A 25,732-nucleotide genomic window follows, 5' to 3' on the forward strand; every position below is an offset into this window, starting at 1 on the left:
CTCACAAGTACTTACACATTTATTGTCATTGGCTAAATCGGGGCTGTCGCATGCCTCCATCAAGGTACATCTGGCGATTATCTCCCACTTTACCAGGTCTCCGGGACGGTCTTCACTGTAGTCGCACCGTCTAATCAAATAATTAATCAAGGGACTCTTCCACTCATTCCTGCCGGTGAAGGCTCCGGCCCTGGGGTGGGAACTCAACATGGTGCGGACTATGCTCATCGGGCCCCCATTCAAACCTATATGCATTCATCTCCGCACAAGTTTCTGTCGTGGAAGATAGTTTTCCTTGTGGCCATCACCTCTGCAAGACGAGTAGGTGAAATGTAGGCCTTGTCTTGCAAGCTGCCTTACTTGACTTTCCACGAGACGAGTGGTGCTGTGGACGCACTCCTCCTTCATGCCCAAGGTTCTGCCAGAATTTCATCTCAACGAGCCCTTGGTGGTGTTAGTGTTTTTTTCTGACTCCTTTGTCGCCAGCTGAAAGGACTTTGCGACTTTGCACTTGCTGGATGTGACCCGTACGCTGATGTTGTGTCCCGCACGAAGAGTTTCTGGAAACCTTATCTTTTTGTGAACTTTGGTCCTGTGAGCTATGGGAAGGGCTTGTCCAAGGCTTCCATCTCACGGTGATTCTCCGGCTGCATCACGTACGGTCATCGGTTGGCTAACCGACCGCTGCCCGGGAGCACCCGTTTCTGTCTGGTATGCCCCTGGTGGACATCTGTAGGGCTGCTACATGGAGGGCCATGCACACCTTCACACAGTTCTACTGCGTCAAGAGGGATTCCAGGGAGGAGTCCGGAGTCGGCCAAGCAGTGCTACACAACCTGTTCGCTTGAGGTGAGTCTGTTCCAGAGGTAAGAGTCATTGCTTCTGTAGTGCCTTGACACCTCCTGTGGTTGTGTAATGTTGTACTGCTTTGTATTCGCTAATCCTGAGCATGTGAATCCATGCCAGAACCCATGCTGGACAAGGGTCAAGTTACTTACAGGTAAGTAACTTGACCCTTGTCCAGCATGGGTTCTGGCATGGATTCACAAGCAAACCCTCCCTCCTGCCTCTCTTCTTGGTCATACTGTCACTTTACATGCTTAGCAAATCTGAAGATGGCTGCCAGGAGAGGGGCTTGGGGAGAGGACACATTGGCTGGGGGCAGTATGACCCAGAGTACAGTGATTGGTTTAGAGGAGAAATAGTTTGTAAGGGAAATTAGAACACCCTAGCGAGTGTTCTGTGGTGATTGGTCAGTCTGCGGGCTATACGCACTGCTATAGCCCACAGATTCATTACAGCCTGTAGTTGGGGCTTGATGTGTATTCAGGAACGGAAAGAGTTAACTTTCTGTTCCGGAATGCACTTTGGAAAACCAACATGTGCACGTAGGCATGCCCAGTGAAAGGAACTGGGAAATGAAAGGAAAGGAAACGCTTTCATAGCGTTGCACATGAATAAAAATGGGTCCGACATAAGCTGCACTGCAGCATTGGGTGGAATGTGTGGAAAATTTGTAGGAGTGAAATGAAATTCTGTGCGCACTTCTGTGCCTTCAGTGGAGCAGGGAAGTGCCAATGTAGATGAAGGGCACAGAAAGGTAAATTGCCTGTTAATGTGATGTGTGCAGATGTAGCTTCCAGGGCATGTTATGCGTTGAGCAATTTGTAACATTTGTGTAGTGGGGGGCAAACCTAAAGGAAACTTAATTAGAGCAGGGGGCAGGCATACCCATACCTGATTTCTGTTTATTATGATACTCCTCCCACCCTAGCACCTTCCTCCACCCTATAAAAAAGAAAACTTGTTTAATTGAAGTACAAAAAATGTCTGCAACAATTTACCATTTAGCAATTTTTTGTACTTCAATTAAACATGTCTCATTTATTCAACTATAAACAATGATGGTGTTCTAATAGCTTTACAGACCTGCAGCGGGGGCCGTACTGGGCGTTATGGTCTCTTCTACTCGGTCTTCAGGGCCCATAACGCCCGGTACGGCCCTCACTGCAGGTCTACTAAGCTATACTGTTTTTCTTTTACCAAGGCTTCCTGGCTTGACTGGGAATATTCATGAGCATGTGAATCCATGCTTGAGTACAATAGTTAGTTAAGTTACTTGTTCCTTATAGAATAAAAATGTATTTAATGTAGTATACTGCATGGACTATATTTTACTTGGTCTCCCTTGTAGTTGGCATGTACTGTATACATGTGACCACCCCTTGTAAGAGTGAAGCCTAATGGGCCAGTTACCCTATGGTAAATTTCTAGCCAACGTAGGCATTAAGTCACACAAGTTAACTTTTTAAACCTGCAATCGCCACAAGTGCGAGCGTCAATAGCTGCTTTTGCTGCCTACTTCAGCCCTCCTACCATTCCCACTATTCACGCTCATACTGACTCCGCTCTTGCCAACCTTCACCTCTCTATCTCCAACACCCTTGCCATCACGATCCGCAGGAAGCCTGCTTCCAAGTGCAATAGTTTGTAAGATTGTGACTTAGCCTTATTGAAACACAAATGCAAAGTTGCGCAATGGAATTGGCTGGCTTCTAGCACACCCCGAGACAAACTGGCCTGTCGCCTACTCTAAAGGCAATATATACTATATTCGCGCCAAGAAACTGTCCCATATCCATTCCCCCATCTATAGAGCCACAAACACAGCTGAACTTTTCAAAATCTGCAATGTACTTGCTAATCCTACTAGTCTCCACCCCTCTTCCTTCTAAGGCCCTCTGCACGGTGTTGGCCACCCATTTCACAACCAAGACCCAGGATACCCTCTCCTCTACGTCCCTGCCTCCCCTGCCTGCCTGCAGCCCCCGCTACCCCACTCTCCATTCCCCCCCTTACTCTCCTCCTCACACATTGCACCAAATGAGGTCACCAAGACAGTCTGCTCTATGAAAGTCTCCTCCAAACAGGTGCTTTCCCGCTCGTCTCTAGAGCGATCAAGGACAACATTGCTGCTCTTGCTCCTTCCTTGGCTGAGTTCTGTAACCACTCTTTTGCCACTGGCTACTTTCCTTAACTCCTCAAGCACTCCCTTGTGCTCCCCCTCCTAAAAAAAAAGCCATCTGCAGACCCTCTCTGCCCGGCTATCTACCGCCCTATCTCACTACCCTTTTCTTGGGCAAACTCCTGGAGAAGTTGGTCATCTCAAACTAATCCATCAAACTGAATGTTGGCTGCCTTCACCAGCACCAGTCTGACTTCAGAGCATCCAGAGGCACGGAAACTGCTCTCCTGAACACCCGTGATGATCTGTTCTCAAACCTTGATTACAACTCTCCTTCCGCCAGTATTCTCCTCGATCTGTCCTCTGCCTTTGACAGTCATTTATTCCATCCTCATAAATAGGCTGTACAACTCAGGCCCCTTTCTCTTCTGCACCTCATCTCAACTTGTGGCGTCCCTCAGGGCTCTATCCTCTCGTCCTGGCTCTTCAACAAATACCTTGCCCACTTTATCTCCACTTTTTCGCCTCATTTCCAGTGTTATGCTGACGCACAGCTTTCCTTTAAGCTTAACTCCTCTGCCTCCTCTCCTTCCTCTCCTTCCCTGTCTGACTGCTATTCAGGCATGGTGTACTGCTAATGATCTGCCTTAATGCCAGTAAGACCGAGTTCCTTCTCATGACCCCTAATTCCTCCTTCCTGGCTCTCTGGCTGCCCTCCTTGGGCCCCCTCCCCCTTGTGTGAGGCTAAATACCTGGTTATCTTCGACTCCCCTCTCCTTCTCACCTCGTATTGCTGATCTTGCCAAGAAGGCCCACTAACCGCTTCACCTCCACAGAGGCATTCTCCCTTTCTCCAGCATGGGGTCTGGCATGGATTCACATGCTCATGAATATTCCCCGTCGTCAAGCTGGGAATCCTCGGTAAAGAAAAAAACCAGTATCAGTTTCGTTTCTGATCTGTCTTTCATAGTAATAACCAATCACTGGTCTCTGCGTCATACTGACCACAGCCAATGACTGCCCTCTACCTAAGCACCGCCTCCGGCAGCCATCTTCAGATTTTTACCGCACGTTCATGTGTTGGGATCCTCATGCTTTTGCTCTCGAGCGTTAGTGCTATTTTTTCACGTTTTTTCTCAAAAACTTTGTTTTTTTCGGTCAAAAGAGCCTCAAGCTCCACCGACTTTCCATCCGATCAACGGGGACCCGTTTCGGATTCGTCTGCGCCCCTCAAGGGTGAAGATTTCGTCGAGCTACGCTTTTGGAGGACTCCAGAAGTTTCTCAGGCCCGGCTATGGCCCAGGAGAAGGGAGGCTCGACGCCCGGAAAGCTGTTCAGGGTCTGCCCTGGATGCCGGCTGCAGAACGTCTTCAAGGAGGACGAACACTCTTTTTGTCTTTACTGCCTACATGAGGACAAGACGCACGTGGAGAAGGACTGTGCGTTTTGCGGCAACATGTCGGAGCGGACCATGAAGGACCGCCATCAACGTCTCGCCAACTGGCTAGAAGGGAAGAGCCCGTCCGGCGAGAAGAAGAGGAAGAAATCCGAGCGGTCTTCTAAGACCTTTGAGGACGCCCCGGCGACGGGGGTCCAACATAAGGCCAAGCACCGCGAGTCCGCTGGCACCGGGAGCGCCGAACGGTCGGGCTCTACGGGCGCCAGGCAGGGCGCACCCTCCCCGGCACCATCAACCACGAGCCAACGCTCTGGGTCGGGTAAGAGGAAGGGCGAGCACCCGGCGAAGCTCCTGGAGAGGCCCCGGTCGAGCTCGAAGGCGGAGGGGGAGCGAGGCAGTGTCCCCCCCCTCAAGGATAAGGCGGTGAGCGCACCTAAGGTGGTGAAGGCCTTAATCCATCCGGCCAAGCCCTCTATCGAAACTGTCGCGGCGGCCCTGGCTCAGCCTGTGGAGGCTACACCAGTGGTGGAGACCTCGGGGCTCAGAGTCTCCCTGCCACCTCGGAGGGAGTCCTCTTTTGTGCCCATCGATAGGACCCCCGTGAAATCCCCCGTGGGGAAGAAAAAGGGGGGGCAGGGCGTCGTCGTAGATTCGGCCCCAACCTCGGAGGAGGAGCTGGTCGAGGTCTTAAGCCACGGCTTCGGCGTGGAAGAAGACCGGCACGTCGGGATGGATCCCGACGCAGGTGACCACGACATCGTCGAGGGTACCGACGGGGCCCCTGATCGCCCGTCGGATTCCCCTCTGCCAGCGCCGCGAGACAACTCGGCGGCCATTTTGTTGGCTATACAGTCCTTATGCTCTGAGATAAGGACGAGACTACCGTTGCCGACGGAACCTCTCCTGTCGGGGGACCCAGAACCGGGACCTTCTGGTGTTCCCCCTACCAAGAAAAGAAGGATCCACCCTCCACCTCCTTTTCAGCCGTCGCGCCCCTCCCAGCCCTCCTCCCCGTCCACCCGAGGGGATGATACGGGGACTGACACGGCAGCGACGGGTACGGACGACGAGGTATATGACGAGGATTTACCGTCGTCGCCTCCCACCAGGGCTTCTCCGCCCGACGAGATTGGATCGTTCCACTCAATGATCGCCAGGGCATCCGAGCTTTTCCAACTCTGCCCTGAGGAGAAGAAGGAAGGTTTCCTTTATCAGCAGCGCGAGGCCAAGAGGAAGACGGTCCTCGCGGTGCCTCTATTGGACGACATTTGGGATGAGGGCCTCACCCTCCTCAAGAACCCGTCCACGACGCCAGCTAGAAGAGACCGGTACGAGAAAAAGTACCGGGTCCCGGACACGGCCCCCCTGTGCCTCCGGGCGCAGCCTACCCCGGACTCCGTCGTCTCCGCGGCGGCCAGGAAGAAAGCGGGGGGGGGGGTGCGGCCTCCACTTCGACTTCCCCACCGGACGGCGAGGGAAAGAAATTGGACGCTATGGGACGCAGAGTCATCTCGTCTGCAGCGACGACGATTAAAGCTGCCAACGCCTTGGCTATCGTGGCCCGATACGACAGGGAGCTCTGGTACAAACTGGCTCCCCTGCTGGTCTTCTTGCCGGACGACAACAGGGCGGAGGCCCTGGAGATCCTGCAGGAAGGTGAGGTGGCTTCGGACCACGCCATTACTGTTGCGACGGACATCGCCGACACTAGGTTCCGCCAGTTAGGCAACGGCGTTTGCCTTAGGCGGCGTGGATGGCTCAAGGCTACGGACTTCCGTCAAGACGTTCAGACCAGAGTCCTGGACATGCCCTTCGACGGGAACAACCTGTTTGGGAAAACGGTGGACGATTCCCTTCAGGCTATTAAAGCGGACACCGAGACGGCCCGGGCCCTTGGAGTTCTGCAACAACGACGGACGCCCTTTCGGAGCAGCGGAGGCAAGGGCGCCTCCAAAGGTTCCGGCGGCGGTTTCTCCTCCTACCGTCAAGCGGCCCGCTCGTCATCTCAGGAGGCCTACAGAGGACGAGGCAAGCCTGGCGGACCCCGCCGTCGTCGCCAAGGACAAGGCGCTAAAGCCTCGTCGAAGCAGGATTGAACCGGCCGGGGGTCGGGCCCCCACCGCAGCACCCCGGTGGGAGGCCGGCTGGCGAGCTTCGTCAGCGTGTGGGAGTCCATCTCCACCGACCGTTGGGTGCTGGACGCCTTGGCCCGGGGCCACGCGCTCGAGTTTCAAAGAAGGTGCCCGCGCGTCCCCCCCGTGGCCAGGAAAGAACTTCACGTCCCTCAACTCCTCCTGGAGGTGAAAGCGATGCTCAAGAAGGGCGCCATCGAACTCGTCCCAAAGAGGCTGCGGGGCTCCGGAGTCTACTCGAGATACTTCCTCGTGAAGAAGACGGGGGGATGGCGCCCCATCCTGGACCTGCGACGTCTGAACAAGTTCATCAAGGCGCAAAAGTTCCGGATGGTCACCCTCCAGCACGTCCTGGGTCAGCTGAAGGAAGGAGACTTCCTGTCGTCGTTGGATTTGGAGGATGCCTACTTCCATATTCCCATCTTGAAGGGGCACCGAAAATTCCTCAGGTTTGTGGTCCAAGGACGGCATTACCAGTTCAAAGCCCTCCCCTTCGGTCTACGGTCGGCACCCAGGGTGTTCACCAAGTGCCTCGCACCGGTGGCGGCTCAGCTGCGCCGCGAAGGGATCCACGTCTATCCCTACCTGGACGACTGGCTCATCCGAGCCAAGACAAGGGAGCTCGCCGTGGTCCACACGGCAAGGACCGTCCAACTTCTCACGGACCTGGGATTCTCCGTGAACTACGCCAAATCCCACCTGGTACCCGCGCAAGACACTCTGTTTCTGGGAGCGAGGCTCAACACAGTGTCCCTTCGGGCCTCCCCGTCGGAGGAGAGGACCAGGACCATCCTGGGCAAGGTACAGCGGATGTTGGTGGCCGACGCGGCCAAGGTGAGGTCCATCAAGTCCCTCCTCGGAATGATGTCTTCCTGCATCTACCTCATTCCCATGTGCAGGCTCCGGATGCGCCCGTTGCAGGAGTTCCTGGACGCGCGCTGGATCCAAACGACGGGCAACTTCGAGGAAAGGATCACACTCGACGAGAGTTTCCGACGAGCGATCTGGTGGTGGGGCACCCGCGCGCATCTGACGGCGGGCATGGCCTTCAGACCCCAGCCCACCAGGAGACAGTGACCACGGATGCCTCCCTGGAAGGGTGGGGAGCGCACACCGAAAATCTGCACGCAAGGGGCCTTTGGCTCCCGACGGAGAAATCCTTACATATCAACGTCCTGGAGCTCCGTGCAGTGTTTTGGGCCCTCATGTCCTTCCTTCCGTCCCTCAAGGGCAAGGTGGTGAGGATCTTCACCGACAACACCACCACCATGTTCTACATCAGAAAACAGGGCGGAACCAGGTCCCCAGCACTGTCCAAGGAGGCGCAGGACCTGTGGCATTGGGCAGTCGCCCAAGGGATGTTTCTGGTGCCGTTTCATCTAGCAGGGATAAAAAACACCATCGCCGACTCACTCAGCAGGGAGCTGCGCTCGTGCCACGAGTGGGAACTACGGCAGGATCTGGTGGATCGCCTCTTCCGACGGTGGGGCACACCCCAGATCGACCTGTTCGCGACGGCGACGAACTCCAAGTGCCGGAGGTTCGCCAGCAGGTTCCCCCAGGCGAGGAGCATGGGCGATGCTTTCTCGTTCCCCTGGGAGGGCCTGTTCCTCTACGCGTTCCCTCCTTTGCCACTGCTAATCCGGCTCGTCAACCAGCTCAAGAGGTCACGGTGCAGGATGATCCTCGTCGCACCTGCGTGGCCGAGGCAGATATGGTTCCCGGACCTTCTGGACTTGTCAGCGTCCCCGCCAATCAAGCTGCCGGTGGACGCGGATCTGCTCTCCAGGGAAGGAGGCGCCATCCTCCACCACGACCCGAAATCGCTGAACTTGCAGGCCTGGCTCCTGCAGCGCTAGAGTTTGGAGGATACGACATACCGGCCGACTGCAGAGAGGTTCTTGCAAAGGCCAGGGCGTCCTCGACTCTTAAATGCTACGGACACAAATGGAAGAGGTTCTCTGTCTGGTGCCACGCACAGAAGATTAACCCTCTACGGATTACGGCTCCCCAAGTTCTGCTGTACCTGCGGACGCTGGCCAAAGCTGGACTGGCACACGCGTCCATCAAGATTCATCTTGCTGCGATCTCCCGATACACCAGAACCACGGGACGGCCGTCCTTGTGGTCTCATCGTCTGGTGAAAGAGTTCATGAAGGGACTGTTCAGATCGTTCCCGCCGGTGAAGGCTCCGGCCCCGGCGTGGGAGCTCAACGTGGTGCTGACCAAGCTCATGGGACCTCCGTTCGAGCCTCTGCACTCGGCCCCATTGAAGTTTCTGTCGTGGAAAACAGCGTTTCTTGTGGCCATCACCTCCGCACGACGGGTGGGAGAGATCCAGGCCCTTTCCTGCAAGGCCCCGTACTTGACTTTTCACGACACGAGGGTAGTGCTCAGGACGCACCCCTCCTTCATGCCCAAGGTACCGTCGGACTTCCACCTCAACGAACCCTTGGTGTTGCCTGTGTTCTTCCCGTCGCCTTCGTCGCCGGCTGAGAGGACTTTGCACTCGCTGGATGTGGCTAGAGCGCTGAAGTTCTACGTGGACCGCACGAAGTGTTTTCGGAAAACGTCACAACTCTTTGTGAACTTTGGACCTGTCAATCAGGGGAAGGCTCTCTCGAAGGCTTCCATTTCCAGATGGCTCTCCGGCTGTATCATGTACTGTCATCGGTTTGCAAACCGACCGCTGCCCGGCCGTCCGAGAGCCCATTCCACCAGAGCGATCGCAGCTACCACGGCGTTCCTTTCTGGTGTGCCCCTGCTGGACATATGCAGGGCTGCTACGTGGAGGTCGACGCACACCTTCACGAAGTTCTACTGCGTCGATCGGGATTCCAGGGAGGAGTCCAGGGTCGGCCAAGCAGTGCTGCGCAACCTGTTCGCCTGAGGTGAGCCTGGTGAGGAGGTAAGATGCTTAATGTTGAGTTTGATGTAATGCTTAATGTTGAGCCTTTGCCACCTCCTGTGGTTGTGCATGTGTGTACTGCTATGTATTCTTTATTCATGAGCATGTGAATCCATGCCAGACCCCATGCTGGAGAAGGAACAAGTTACTTACCTGTAACTGTTGTTCTCCAGCATGGGTCTGGCATGGATTCACATGCGAACCCTCCCGCCTACCCCTCTGCGGCTCTTCACTTGGTCATACTGCCACTTCACGTGCTTCCAAATCTGAAGATGGCTGCCGGAGGCGGTGCTTAGGTAGAGGGCAGTCATTGGCTGTGGTCAGTATGACGCAGAGACCAGTGATTGGTTATTACTACGAAAGACAGATCAGAAACGAAACTGATACTGGTTTTTTCTTTACCGAGGATTCCCAGCCTGACTGGGAATATTCATGAGCATGTGAATCCATGCCAGACCCATGCTGGAGAACAACAGTTACAGGTAAGTAACTTGTTCCTTCCACACCTTCCCCCAGAAACTCAATGTGTCCAGAACTCTGGTTCTCTCAAGGCTTGGTTATTGCAACAGCCTCCTCATTAATCTGCCTCTCTCCTCACTCTGTCCTTTTCAACTAATCCAGAATTGGACTGAGGCTTATCCTTAGCCTCAAGCCAATGGACCACCTCTCTACAGCCAAGAATGATCTCTACTGGCTGCAGGTGTTGGCAAGGTTCAAATTCAAGACCCTCTGCATCATTCACAAGACTTTATGGGGACTGGGACTGCGCAGCATTCAACACTCTCCCTAAATACCTCCCTGCTAAAGTCCTTCGGTCCTCTAGGTCAAACTCTCTGCAGGTCAGACGTTTCTCCAAGCTGAGAGTCTGAGGTAGATCTCTTTGGTTGGAGTTTCCCTCTGGAACGGCCGCTCTGCCCCTCTCCATCTTGAGCCGGGTCTCCTTAAGTTCCACAAGCTCATGAAGACCCCCCCCCCCTCCCCTTTCTCCTCCACCTTCCCCTCTCCCCCCCCCCGCCTGCCTCTACGACTGGATGCATGTGTCCCCCGAGTCTCACTAGGTTCAGGCCCTCCTTTGCGGAGGAAGGATGGCTCAGGGGAACGTGTTTGTCTTGGAAGAAACACAAAGCGGGGCAACACAGGTTTGAATCCCGATCCCGCACTTAGAAACCACTCATTGGTATTAAGCGCATTTATAAATGAATTATAATTCGTCAAGTCCTACTTTCTCATCCCTTCCTGCCACCAGCACTTGCCCTCGGGTACCCTTCCCTGAATTAGCCTTCCAGGGCTGGTCCGCCCCACCCCCTCATACTATTGCCTTACCCCTAACTTCCCTTGGCACTAACCCTCCTGGGCACCCGTTTGCACTTGCCCAGTCCCCTTGGGTCCCCTCCCGCTAGTACTTCTCCCTACCCTGACCTGCCCCCTCCCCTTGCACTTCTTGATACTGCACTTGACCGAACCAAATGTCACAAGGCCTAGTAGGACCTTTATTGCCCCCCCCCCCCCCAGCCCCATCCGCTTTTTGTCTTGTGGCACCTGGAAACACTTTCTGCTGTAAACGCGCCATACAACCCTAGCCGGAAAATCCTAAGAATGATGCTCTTCAATTAACCTACTACCTCTTACCCCAATCGGCCCTAGCTTAGATTCCCACAAACCTTCCCCATCTGGCCTTGTTGGATCATTGGCACCTATGAGTCCTCTCGACCTTCCTCGTTACACCATTGTCATTAACATTGTGTTAACATACTGCTAGCAGGTTCACTGTAACTACGAACCACAGTCAGGCTAACTTTTTGTCTCCCCTGTTTCCTCACCCTGTTCTTTTCTAGTAACTAAGTAAGCTTGCTTGTCACAGCACCACGATGCCCTTGGGCTGCTTGTGCGCTATATAAATGTAATAAATACAAATGTTCAATACATTCAATAAAAAATGTACATTTCTGCCTTCTGTCTATGCTCTGCAGCCAGCTGTTCTGTGACTTTGGGGAAGAGATGGTGGTGATGGACGTCAATGGGGAGCAGCCGTTGAGTGCCATGATTTCCATGATAACAAAGGTAATGCAAGTCTGACCCTCCAATTTATAGAATTTTGTGTCCCCTAAAAAAAAGTACAATACATCGTTTCAACTGCAATTTTTTATCACTTTTTGTCAAGCAAGGTTTAAAATGATAGCTTCATCTTTGTGTGTTTACATTAAATTCTTCTTAAGCAGGTTGGGTCTGCCCATTCATCATCGGAGTTCTCTCAGCTTAGAGAGACCGTGCCTGGGACAGCCACTTTTTTTTTTTTTTTTTAAATAAAATATTTTAAAACGTACCTTTATGTTGAATCTGGTGTTTATGAATTGATCCCTTAAGCACATCAAACATTTCAAAAGCATGTTCCCTTCATACAGCATTAAATTCTTAATATTTAAAATACATTGGTTCCCAGTAAAGTAGGTGGAATTTATCAGATGTGATCTTTTCTCGGATTATGATAAAATCTATGCATTTGCAAAGTGCTAGGTGATACAAATTTACTATTTGTTGAATAGTTTTGCGATATATTTTATTAACTCATGCACAAAACCAGATGTAATTTATTGAATGTTATTTGTATTATGTTTTTCTTGCATTGGTAGGACATTCTTTCTTGTTTTGACACTCTTAAGAATTGTAGTCCCGCGTTGAAAATGCAAAAGCTACAGCCAGGACTGGATATGACCTGCCTTTAGCTTTGTGGAATGACATTTGGAGAGGCAGATCCCAAGATATTTGTGTAGTGGAAGCACTAGAGAACATGCATTTTTTGTGGCTGGCTGACTCTTGCTATTGGTGCATAACTCCCACCTGTTTCTGAAGTCTTTGAAAGGCACCAGACTTGCTACTCCTACACAAGATAAGTTTAAAATGGACCTGTTTCAATGTATAATCTGCTTACAAAAGAAAATTCAAAATTTTCTGTTAATCTGTTGCATAAACTAAGACAATACGTTTGTGTGCCATAACATTGCCTCACTGATGCCACAAAATTTCCAAAAACATGCCACAATATACAAAGAAATCAAATTATTGGAGCAGATTTAAGACGGTCAGCAGAGCAAATACAGATGATGCCTTTAGTAATAGGGTTTACAGCAGAGTTGTTCTTGGGTCCTTGAATTGTACTTTTCCATTGAGATTATTTTTAATTTCATAGGTATTGACCGTTTCCCTCTGTTCCAAGGAGCTTAGTACACTTTAACAGGGAACCCTGTTTTGATGGTATTAGATTGTAATATGATTCTTTTTGTCTCCCCGATTTTACAAATAACCTTTAGGAAATTCCAATGCAGTTTTACAAAACGAACATGTAAAAACGAAAAATCTACTGAAAGGGGAAAATTGGATGCCCATTAACCACTGTTCAACTCCTCGCAGTCTAGTTCGACAGGGCTTTGTTGTCTAAGTTGGTGGCAATGAGTCTAATGCCGTTGAAAGGCTTATTTCTCCTGTGAAGACTTGCTGCCAAAGGATGGTGGAAAAATAAATTATCATGGGTACATGTCGGATAGGTATAGTGTGAAATGAAGGCCCCTATGGACGCTCAATTGTTGGATTTAGAAAAAATGTTCTACTCCCAAGCTAACCACCAGGTGGCGGACTATGCACAGCAATTCTAAGCAGATTGAGGCTTCTATCTATTACTGGGTAATATTTGTCATGTGTATATATTTCTGAGGCTTTTGGATCTGCTTCGATCACATGTTCTGCATAGTCCGACGTTTAGTGGTAGTAAATATTACAAGAATAGTTTTTTCGAAACTCAAATGGACGTCGACTGGGCCTGTTAATAATACTATCCCTAGTTGTGTACTGTATCCATGGTCCTTTATGCATCGAGGTCCATCAGTTTGTTTGCTTCCGCCATCGTATTCGGTCGCAAGTTGGAGAGTTCCTTTCCAGGCTGATCCCCTTGACTAGTTAAAGTTAATTTGAGACTTCTCTTTCTTTTACTGTCCACTTATTGCCACAGCATCATTCAACTTCTTGACGGCCCTCGGCATCCGGCTCATCGACAACGCCAAACTGACTCGATGACCAGACACAGCCTCTAAGGCAGGGGTGCACAACTGATTTTGACAGAGGGCCGAAAGTACCTTACATGAGGGCTATAGTGGGCCGAAAAGTAAATGTGGGCGGGGCGTGGCAGGAGGCTTTTTAAACCCCCCCAATTTGTACTAAACACATGGAAAGAGTTTTTGAGGGGTAACAATTTTTATTTGCATTTCAAACTTACATTTTGTACTATCTTTTTCCATTGTTATAATTTATTTCTATTTAGTTATTGTATCTCGCCTGTTTAATTAACTTATATATATTTTATTGACCCTAGATACACTATGCCCCATGGCACCCTCACCCCCAACCAAACACTATGCCCCAGGGCCCCCTCACCCCCAACCAAACACTATGCCCCATGTCCCCCTCGCCCCCAACCAAACACTATGCCCCATGTCCCCCTCGCCCCCAACCAAACACTATGCCCCATGTCCCTCACCCCCAACCAAACACTATGCCCCATGGCCCCTCACCCCCAACCAAACACTATGCCCCATGGCCCCTTCACCCCCAAACAAACACTATGCCCCATGGCCCACTCACCCCAACCAAACACTATGCCCCGTGCCCCCCCTCACCCCCAAACAAACACTATGCCCCATGGCCCCCTCACCCCCAACCAAACACTGTGCCCCATGGCACCCTCACCCCCAACCAAACACTATGCCCCATGGCCCCCTCACCCCCAACCACACACTATGCCCCATGGCCCCCTCACCCCCAACCAAACACTATGCCCCATGACCTCCTCACCCCCAACCAAACACTATGCCCCATGGTCCCCTCACCCCCAACCAAACCCCCACCCCATCGCCCTCTCACCCCCAACAAACCCCCCCAACTCAGCACACACACAAACATGCACCCATACAGACCCGAACCCCGCACCCCCCCAAATCAGCACACACACAAACATGCACCCATACAGACACGAACCCCCACCCCCCTACTCAGCACACACAAACATGCACCCATACAGACCCGAACCCCCACCCCCCAACTCAGCACACAAAAAACATTCAAATCAAAACATTCATACACATCCGACACCCCCCGCGCCGCCCCCCCGCAACATACACACACAAACATAAAGCAAAACAAACCCGACACACAAACAGAGCACTTACCGGAGTCGTGCTGGAAGGCTGGAATCGTACTACGGCTGGCGTGGTCCAAGGCTGAAATGCCTTCCGGCATCAAGCCTTATGGACCACGCCAGCCGTAGTGCTGGCCCTCCATTGGGGCAGCACACACGCATTACGTGGCTCGTGGGAGCGACGTGATGCGCGTGTGTGCTGAGCCAATGAAGGCCAGTGTTTTCACCGGCCCGGAAGACAACAAAGACTTTCCTAATGGAGGGTGGCCGCGAGCCGCCCTCCATTAGGAAAGTCTTTGTGCCTCGCGGGCCGGTCAAAAGGGCATGGCGGGCCGCAACTGGCCCGCGGGCCGTATGTTGTGCACCCATGCTCTAAGGGCACCTTTGGTCCTCGGCCCTTACAGTAGTGAGAGCGGGGGGAGGTCCCATATTCTGCATCCCCTTTTCCCCCTTTTGTCACCAAACTGCCCTTTCCATTTATTTTTTATTTGTATGCTTATATAGCACCAAAGCCCATGGGGATCAAGGCTCTTGACAAAAATCATACAGATGACACAACAAACATATGGAACTTAACACAGATATCAGAACACCTAACTTGACCAGCAGGCAATGGAAAAAAAATGGAACATGGCCAGAGTGCTACAAGCAGAGCAGATATGCATCAGAGCTAAAGTAACAACTCAGCTGTTATTCTAGACTGCTACTCTTCCCTAATTAGTTCAGCACAATTCTAAGATTAGTAGATGAACATACATGTTGTGAAATTAAGCATCTATTTAAGTACATCGGTAGGCTACTAGATCCACAACAATACAGTCCGTATTGTACGTACGCGGATCACCACTTCCCAATTTGAGATCTCTGGAGGACTTTTAAGTCATGGGTTCTCACATGATTAGGGCCCAATATGGAGTTAAGCCAAGCCAATATCTTGTTTTTCAGGGCTTATCGGGATTCAAATTGGCGTGTCCTGGCCACATTAGGAATTATCAAATTCCTGGGGTCCAGTGCAAAGCTCCTGAGTGTCCACAATTTTATACATTTTAGATTGTATTTGTCGAATGTCACTGCTGGATGGGTGGACCCCAATAGAGGAAGACTTAGTGAGTGATGTGATAGTTTTTCGCAGGACTTTGACAAGGGGTCAACAACGTTATCCTCCCCACAGAGATCATTCTGAGACTCCTTACTGATAAGCAAGAGGTTAGAGCAGGCAAGCAGCTCTTGCTGTAGCTTTAATCTACTTTTGGCACTAAGCGCTGGTACCTTGGATAAATAGTTACTATTCCTCTTGCTATCCCTGTGAGGTGTCAGTAGTGAGAGGTAGCTGGGGTTCCTCCCGGTTCATGGTGGGGGTCAGGTCGGTATCCTTAAAGATACCCGACACTGACTACGTCCTCGTCACTGGCATGATTGAAACTGATAGTCATTCTGGCATTGAGAAAGCCTGGTGGTCTATCAGTAGAATACACAAGTCCGCATTACCCGCAAAGTGTGGCGTACAGCCAAGTGAGCGATTAAGCGTGTGACTGCACAGCCCTCTGAAGTGTTTAGAGGTCTGTGCTCCAATCCTCGTGTCAGAACGCCAGCCACTGACCACCAAGGTACAGACAAGCAGTGGCGGGAGAAACAGCATAGCAAGGGGGTTAACGGGCAGTGTGCTGGAAAGCAGGATCTGGAGACCACCGTGGGCATGCAGAAGCCTGGCGCATTATATACATAACAGTTGGGCTCCACACACAGTTGCGGTCGCTGCTGCATATTTCGCTGCCATGCTTGCTCCGACTCTCCAGCCTCTCTGGTCTCCGGACATAGAAATTTGAGTAAGGGACCCTACAGGAACAGAAGCCACATCAAGCCGCACCGCCTTACACAGCTGCCTCTGACGTTCCCAGGCTGTATCACAGCCATGCTGTACCCATTTATTATGGATAAGACACGTTTTAAATGTGGCTCTATTTGCCACCCGTGGAAAGACACGCACTGAGTGTCCAATTACTGTCTTCCTATGGACCACCCAGAAAAGCTTTGCAAGTCTACAAACATTTCCACATGAACCTCTTGATGAACGCCAGACCAAGCGCTGGGTCATCCACGCCATGCAGGCCGAAGCCTCAATCGACGTGACGGGGGAGTCCAATGAGGGAAGTATCTGTGTCCCTAGTGACGCCATAGGCGACGGAGGTTCATTGGAACCCCATGTACGGGCCCTCGACTCCACTAAACAGGCCCACGGCTCTGTGACGGAGACAACTCCCAATGGTCATAGCGCACACACTTCCAAACACTCCAAGCACATAGCCCATGGCCAACACCCGACCAAATCGTCAGCCATCTACGCCAATGCGGTGTCTGCAGAAAAAGCCTCTAGATCTTCCCTGTCCTCTGGGCCATCGCTTACACCTTCGCCTCATGATAGGCCTCCGAAACTGGCCTCAAAAGTCAGTTCGGACACTGCGCATAAAAAAAATCCCTCCTTTCGCACACCGAAAAACAGGCACAGAAAGAAAAGCACATCCACTTCCTATGCCGAAAATGCAGAAACGTATTAAAGAAATTCCCTGCTACTCTTTAAAAGACACACTGAAAAAAGCAAAATCCTTGACTCCTTTGTCTCAAGAACTCGGGCTCCCTGGATATGGGTTCCTCCTCCCCTGCACATACGCTCATAGGGGAAATGCAACACAAAGAGCAGATACTTTCCCATACCACCCTGCCATTAGGGAGAATTCTCATTTGTGTGAATTCCTTTCAACCTTGGAGACCCCCAGCTCTTTTGCTGGATTAGGACTTTTTAATTTGAACCCTGGAGTGAGTGTGCCCTTTTCTAAATCTCATGTGTTTTGACCTGATTTGGATTGCGTTTCCTTTGTTTTTGCAGTCTGACAAACTCCATAGGCATCTACTTTTTGTATGGTGACGCACAGCACCTTCAGTGCAGTGTCACAGAGAAATTCTTTAGATTTCTCTTACAGTTTAAATACCTTTTTTCTTTAGAATAGTAAAGTGAAATCGACTTTACTTACCCTTTTCTCTTTGTAGGTCCAGCACACACTATCTTATGTGGAGTGCTGTGGTGGGGGGGGGGTGTTACTTAGTAGCCCCTTTTCCTACCTACTCGTGTAACATTTTTTGTTACCCACACTACTTTAAATTGCTGGTGGTAGTAATTTTCCTACCAATGTGCTTTTCTACTGCAGGCTGAATCAGCTGCAGTATAGCACCCATGGGTGACCATTTTGTCAAAGTGGCCCATGCTTCTTTTTTTTGCCATTTTCTTCTTGTGAGGTCTTTCTTAGGTTTTACTCTGCGCGCCAAGCCAGTTTTGAGACCTTTGTTAGTTTTGCATTTGGCAGGCTTCAGTACTTAAACTCGCCTCTGACTCCAGTGTGCCTGGAAGGGCACACAGTGAGGGAGGTTCCCGAAACTCCCATGTCCTTTGTCTTTAAGAATGCCTGAATGCACCCAGTCCTGATTGGCTGGCTGTCCATGTAGGACAGCCACCCTGGTGTTCGAGTGACAGCTAGGCTGTGCATGAATGGGAGAAACCTGCTTAAAAGGCAAGGGTTTTGGGACTGAAGACAGTTGACCACTGGGAAGAACAACCCGACGAAGAAGCCATGAACGAAGCTTGCTGCATCCTCCTGGACCTTTGAATTACCCGGGGAAGCCCTGCTGCTGTGCTGAAACTTCTTTTTCTAATCGACAAGAGAAGCTGCGGAAGGGATGACGTCTTGCCTTGGGTTAGTGGGACCAACTAACCCCGAGACGAACTCCACTGGACCACCTTCCCCGACTGGCTGTACTCGGTTCGCTGCTGCAGGAACAGAGTGCCAGGGGTCGAGAAATCCATAGTCGAGTGCAATGTCTGTGATCTGGCCAGAAGTTCAGAGTCTCCCCAGGACCCTGCAGAGCTCAAGTCCCCTCACCTGAGTGCAGGACTTAAGGAGTGAAGGAAGCCCAACCGATATTCAAGATCCGCAGTGGTGTTAACCGTGCGCTGAAACCGCGAAGTGCCACTGACCTGAAAAGAGCCCGTAGCTGCCCGCAGACCTCCGAATTGCTGCCAGAGTAGTTGTCCGGACGTCCTCCCTCTTGTCTCCACGACTGAGGCCCAGGAACCCAGGATCTGCATCCAGACAGAAGCCAGCTGGACCACTCTTCTAACCAAAGGTACTGTTCTGACTTGGGGTACCTACCTCAGTGTCTTTAGCTTTGCTCTTCTCAGTTGAGACTTGCAGTAGCTTCCTTGCTAGATTTGATTTCAGCTCTACCATTCACAAGTGTAACGGCTAGTGACCCTGCCCCTATTTTTCTTCAACACAAACTCCAAATTTGTGCAGACTTTCATTTAAGAAGTGCCTCGGCTCCATAGACTGTGCTCCAATTGACGTTGGCTATCCTGGCTCCCTGCAGATTCTTCTAGTCCATTTGACTTTGATACTTACTGTTTACTTACTTTTTATCTAGACTTCTTTGGAAGATTGAAGTACTCGCATGTTCTGAGAACCTGTTTAATCTTCTTCCTTTCCCCTTTCCTTTCTACAAACCTCAGTATCTACAAAGTGTACAAGTGATATATAAATGCCATTACTGTCCTAGTTAATGAAGTCCTCTCCGGGTGTAGGAAGCGTGTAAGAGGTATCTCTGAAGAGAATCTACTTGCTTTGTGTTGATTCTGGAAAAGTATTTTAAAGTATATTTGATTGTTACATACATTGCCCTCTTTAAAGAATGCCTATTTAAAAACTACTTTTATTTTTGTGGATTTCATTGCTACAACTCACATTTACCCCTCTTGAGATAAGCATGGCTGCTCAGTCACTCTACCAACTTGTGTAGTACAAGCCTATACCAATAGGTGGCGTTACCTAATGCCAAGCGGATAAGGGTTGTGTAGTCTTCCACAGGGTTACATCAATTCTTGCCTAACACCTACCCGTTCAGGTTTCCCACCCTCCTATGAGTTGACCCCTGAACAATTCAACACAATTAGGAAAAGGATGTCATGCTTTGTTCACTTCATGGATAGGCATCTAGAAGAACATTAATCTTTTAGAGATGCCTCCCAGTCGGGCCTGCAAAACATCCACCCACCCCCTGCCAAAAAACGATGCCTTGACCTGCAGCTAAGAACTTTCGCCGTAGCCACCCCACCCCCATTCATCAAGACCCCTCTCAGGACATCTATGCTAGTGATCCCAGACCCAGGCTCTCGGGGAGACAAGGGAAATCGATGTAGTCAGGATCAGTACTACGATGACCTCTGTCATCCAGTCTCCTGACCACCAAGATCAGCATGTGGCAAATTCACCTGTAGATGATCGGCTTGAATACAAAGAACTGCTGCTAAAGGCTGCCCAAGATTTCAATATTGACAACCAAGAAGCACAAGAAGACAGACTTTTTTGAGGACATTCTTGGTGACAAGAAATCTGCCACTCTGTTAATGCCACGATTAGTCTACACCAATATGTATACAGCCCTCGGTACTTATACCCAACCTCACAAGTGCGGTTGTTCAGGCCAGCGCCCACAGACCCCCTGTACATTAGGGGTCAGCTCAAACCGGACACTCGGGTCATCGTTGCCACCACAAGGAAGAGGGTTGGTGGAAAAAGCATAAGCAAATTTCCCCAACCAGCTTATCCACGGGGCGTTCCCCAATGGATCTGGGTTGGGGAAACCTGGATGCGTAGTCAGCATTGTGCTTTTAGACTTGTGGAGAACCAGTCTAATGGTGGGTGACCCTATTGTGAGAATATTCTGTCTAGGATATCTGTTGAGTTGCCACTCGTGTTCATCTGGTAGAGGGTATCTGGTTAAAGTGTTTGCCAGAGAATTGAGTTCCCCTGGAACATGTTGAGAGGTTAGGAACATGTTCCACTTGAGTGTCCACTTCCATATTTTTGGGATAGCTTGGACAGACAGTGTGCGACTCCTTGCTTGTTCAGGTGGTGCCGTCCGTGAGGACCCGCACTGTTGGACCTGCAAGATGTTGCTGAAAAGCCTTGAGGACTGCCAACATTTCTAGGAAACTGATGCGTCTTTGGGCTGTAGCATGTGTCCACTGGCCGTGGGCTGGGTGGTGAAGGAACTGAGGCCCACCCCCTTTCCCCCTGCCCACCCCATCCGGTGAGTGAGGCGTCTGTAGTTAAGATTGCTTGTGCTGGTGGAACACAAAGGGTTTTCCCTTCAGCAGGTTGTCCCTAGACCACCAATGGAGAGCCTATATTAGGGTTAGTGAAACTAGATCGTTCCACTGACCGCTTGCCCGAGACCATTGTTTTGATAACCCTTCCTGCATTAGGCGCATGCACACGTGTGGAACCAAGTGAATGCATGAGGCCATCACGGGCAAGCGCATTGCTTTACGTACAGTTATCTGGCTACTGGCATTGTAATGAGGTACTTGCAACAGCATGTTTTGCACTCTCTCGTTTGACGGGAAAGCCAGCTTCACTTTTGTCTTTAGAATTGCGCCCAGAAGTTGTTTTATTTGGCTGGGAATTAGATTATTTCTTGTTGATGGAGAAAGCCAAATGGAAAAGGTTTATCGTTCTTTGGGCGTTTGGTCTGCAAATTTGAGGAGGCTCCCCATTGATTAGCCAGTCGTCTAGAAGGGTACACAGCGATGACTCTCTGCGGAGGTGTGCTGCTACTACTGCGAGCACCTTTGTGAATACTCTTGGGGCAGAGGCGATGCCGAAGGGGAGAACTTTGAACTGGTAGGATAGTGCACAAGATGCACCAGGAACAAGCAACTCTAATCCTGGTTGCTCCTATATGGGGGAGACAACCTTGGTTTCCACATCTGCTTAAACTGACTATCTGCGAACCAATAAATCTCCTGTGCCCCCACACATGCTCTTGCAGCACGGGGGGGGGGGGGACAACATTCCACCCATATCCTCAGTCGAACTTGGCAGCTTTGCTTCTGAAGTCAGAGTTTAGACACTTAACATTACCTCAAAGGTATAAGTATATCCTCAGGGAGGCGCACAAACCCAACATCCGGTACTGCTACTTCAACAAATGGAAATGATTTGTAATATGGTGCTGATCAAAGGATGTGAATCTTACTGAATCTACTCCTTCACACATTCTTCACTATATTCTCCACTTACTAGACTTTGGCCTAGTGTTTAACTTCAAGGTTCCCCTAGCGGCTCTGTCCGCGAACACCACTTCACAAAACAAGGTGACTTAAAGAGACTTTAACTCCACTTCCCATTTCCAACCTGCCTCCAGGTTGGGATTTCAACGTGGTACTCTTAAAGCTCATGGGTCCTCCCTTCAAGCCTATGCACACATCCAGCCTCAAACACCTAACATACAAAACAGCTTTTCTGGTAGCCATCACCTCCATAAGAAGGGCTAGTGAGCTACAAGCTTTCAGTGCAAGACCCTTTCTTTGTTATCCACAAAGACAAGTTGATACTGAGACCACACCTTAGGTTTTCACTTGAATGTATATCCAAGTTCCATGTTAACTAGGGGAGTACCGAATAGTTGATTTACTATTCGACCGAATAGTTGGTCTAGCTATTCGGCAGGATCCGAATAGTGAGCCGAAGTTGTTTTTTTATGCAAACATATTCTAGGGCATAATAAACATTTCAATGAATAAACTAAGAAGGCATTTCATTGTATGGGTATTCATGTTTCTGATGTTTGTTAATCTGTTTATAATAACATGCTGTGCATATGGTCCAACATCCAGTGGTAACCGCAGAGTATTACATCTTGTCTTTTGAGGATCGAAAGGGGATGTCGGCATAGGCATGTTTGTAAAGCTATCCCTACTGTGACGTGTACTGCACCCAATATCCCTCACGCACCGAGGTCCCCCAGATTGTTTTTTCCCACCCAGATTACTGGTCGCCCTAATGTGGAGCTCTTAGAGATAGCGTTATTGTCATTATGATAGACTGTTGTTATTCTCGTTAAGTCACTTCGGACAACATCGAAACACTGCTACAGACTCAACGCCTGTTGATCCCAGCTGCGCTGCCATCCACGTGGCCGGACCTTCTGGCCAGCCTACACAGTAGGGCGAGAGGAGTTGGGTTGGATATATTCTTTAGAAGTATGCCTTTCCTCTTTCATCCTCTGTTCCCTGGGTTTGTCATCGCTGAAACTGTCTTTAGCTATGAAAACGCCATTTGGATTTTGGCCCTTGTGCAGGGCCAATTATCTGTGGAAAGATTAGCAGCCTTGGTTCAATAACTGTCATCCCCTCAAACACAAAGAAGCGAGTTGCGCGGCCTGTAGACTCCTATGCCCTAAAATGCTTAAGGGGGCGCTGCTTGAAGTAGTGGGAGGCCTATGGCTTGTCTCAGGCCGAATGTTCTTCCCCCAGCTGTTGCAACCGCCAAAAGTGATGGGGGGGGGGGACAACTAGCGATAACAAGGCCTCCATGTCGGAAGCCATTGATTTAACAGCGGACTGCTCTCGGTCCGCAACGCCGTCCCTGACCCCACCAGGCCTAACGAGTCATGCTACGGGGAAAACACCCGGTGACGGGGCGCGCACTATCATAACACCAAACGCACAATCCAAGGTTCTGCTTTGGCGGTACTGTTGAAGCGTACCAAAGTGCATCTTCGCCATCTACCACCATATCCAACCATCGCTCCAACTCCTCCTTGAAGAGGAAATCGGCTAATCGGGCCAAGCTGCAGGGGAAAGTCCCCCCCCCCCCCCCACCCCTCAGGACACAGGGACGGACAGTGACTACAGACATGGACCACCACAGCCAAGGGCTTCTCTTCCGGATGAGGTGGGTCGTTCCATGCCATGGTCGCCAGAGCGTTGGAATTCTTCCAACTGTTGGCAGAGACCAAGAAGGAAGGTTTCCTATACCAATGGCGCGAGGCCAAGCGCAAGACCATCTTAGCGGTGCCTCTCCTGGACGATGTTTGGGAGGAGGGCCTAGCTTTGATGAGAAATCCAAACATGGCCCCGGCCAAGAGGTATTGGCTGGAGAAAAAGTACTCAGTGCAGGAGTCCGCAGCCATGTGCAGCATTCCCTGGACACTGGTTTCGGCTGCAGCGAGAAAGTAGTCGTCCAACACCTTCATCTTCCATTCCTCCAGGTAGCGAGGAAAAGAAGTTTGATTCCATGGGAAGAAGGGTGATCTACTCGGCAGCATCAACAGTCAAGGCGGCCAATGCACTTGCAGTCCAGGCCAGGTGCGACAGGGAGCTGTGGTATAAGATTGCCCGGCTTCTAAAGTTCCTACCCGACAAGCAGTTTGAGGCACTTTCCATTCCTAAGGAGGGGGAGGTGGCATCAGACCATGCCATCAGTGGCCCTGGATGTCTTGGACACAGGGTTCTGGTAGATGGGGAACAGTGTCTGCCTTTGTCATCCTGGCCAGCTGAAAGCCACCAACTTCCGTCAGGAGGTCCAGATGAGGGTGCTGGACATGCCCTTTGACGGGAGAACCTCTTTGCGTAGGACGTTGACGAGTCATTACAGGCCATTAAGACTGTCACAGAGACTGCCTGTGCCCAGGGCACTCCTCAACACGCCCTTCCTTTTGTGCCTATAGCGGGAAGTCCGGCAGATCGTTGAAAGATTTCAGCAGAGGGACCTCTTCATACAGTCAACCCTCCCGGGCCATGATCCAGGAGGCCTTCAGAGGCCATTCCAAGACTTTCGGTGGAGGTGGTCGATGTCGCTCACAAGGCGGCACGCAGGCCCCGAAGCAAGATTGAACCGGCCAGGACATCGGCTCCCACCCATGCTCCTGGTGGGTGGCCGGCTGGCGGGCTTTGTCAGCGAGTGGAAGATCATTTCCACCGACCGATGGGTGCTGGACGCACTCGCCCATGGTCACACTTGAGTTCCGGTAGAATTGTCCGGATACCTCCGGTGGCCCGGAAGGAGCAGCACGTCCCTCAGCTCCTGCAGGAAGTACGAGCCATGATAAGAAAAGAGGCGATTGTGCTGGTTCCAAAGCGACTCAGGGATCCATAGTCTACTCCAGATACTTGCTGGTCAAAAAGACCGGAGGCTGGAGGTCCATTCTAGACTTGCAGCGTCTCAACAAATAACTCAATTCCCAAAAATTCAGGATGGTAACATTGCAGCACGTGCTCGGCCAGCTGGAGGAAGGAGACTTCTTGACATCGCTGGATCTTGAGGACACATAATTCCACGTCCCCATTCACGAGAAGCTTCAGAAGTTCCTGCGCTTTGTAGTACAGGGAAGGCACTACCAAGTAAAGGCCCTCCCCTTCAGACTGAAGTCGGCCCCCAGGATGTTTACAAAGTGCCTGGCACCTGCGACAGCCCATCTGTGTCTACAGGGGCTACACGTGTACCCATACCGCGCTGACTGGCTCATCCGGGCCAAAGCAACGGAAGTAGCCGGCGAACACACAGTGGACCGTTGGCTGCTGACTGACCTGGCGTTGTCTGTCAACTATCCAAAGTCCTGCTTGGTACCATTGCAGAATGTGCTGGTCCTGGGGGCCAGGCTCAACACAGGCTCCTGCCTGTCGGATCCATTGGTAGAGAGGACTCTGGGTCGCTGAAACTGAGGGCTTGGCTTCTGCAGCCTTAGAGTTCGGAGGGTACGAGTTGTCGGCGGATTGCAGGGAGATCCTTGCCAGGGCCACAGAGTTGTTGACTCGTAAGTGCTACGGGCACAAGTGGAAGCGTTTTGCTACATGTTGCCTGGCACAGAAGATCAATCCTCTGAGGGTTATGGCCCTGCAGATTCTTCCTTCCTTGTTGTCATTGGCCAAGCCGAGGTGGGCGCACACCTCTATCAAGGTGTATCTGGCAGCTGTCTCCCGCGGTGTCCAGTCAACTGGTCGAAAAAAAACTGGTCGACTGCAATTTGGTCGACTGCAATTTGGTCGAAAACCAAATGGTCGAATTTTTTTTTTTATTTATATATTTATTTTTCGGGTTTTCGTTTAGTAAAAAGGGTTTTTAGAGAAAAAAAGGGGGTTGGGGGGTGGGGGGGACCCCCCCCAAAAAAAAGGGTTAAAATAAAAATAAAAAAAATTCGACCATTTGGTTTTCGACCAAATTGGTTCGACCATTTGTCTGGTCGACCAATTTTTTTCGACCAAATGTCTGGCAACCGTCTCCCGCTACACCAGGTCTCAAGGGCGATCTTC

The 25,732-nt window shown here is 50.9% G+C and overlaps 1 protein-coding gene across 1 annotated transcript in view; it reads left to right on the forward strand.

The window, feature by feature from the left end:
- Positions 1–25,732, forward strand: part of UBA1 (ubiquitin like modifier activating enzyme 1) — a gene marked incomplete in the record, with an annotated part of 790,705 nt that overhangs the window by 243,117 nt on the left and 521,856 nt on the right. Inside the window, 1 exon segment of the mRNA XM_069645505.1 lies at positions 11,375–11,465. Coding sequence (XP_069501606.1) covers positions 11,375–11,465 — 91 coding nt within the window.

This window comes from Ambystoma mexicanum, chromosome 2p (assembly GCF_040938575.1).
Source record: "Ambystoma mexicanum isolate Mex_15411 chromosome 2p, UKY_AmexF1_1, whole genome shotgun sequence".
Classification (NCBI taxonomy): domain Eukaryota; kingdom Metazoa; phylum Chordata; class Amphibia; order Caudata; family Ambystomatidae; genus Ambystoma; species Ambystoma mexicanum.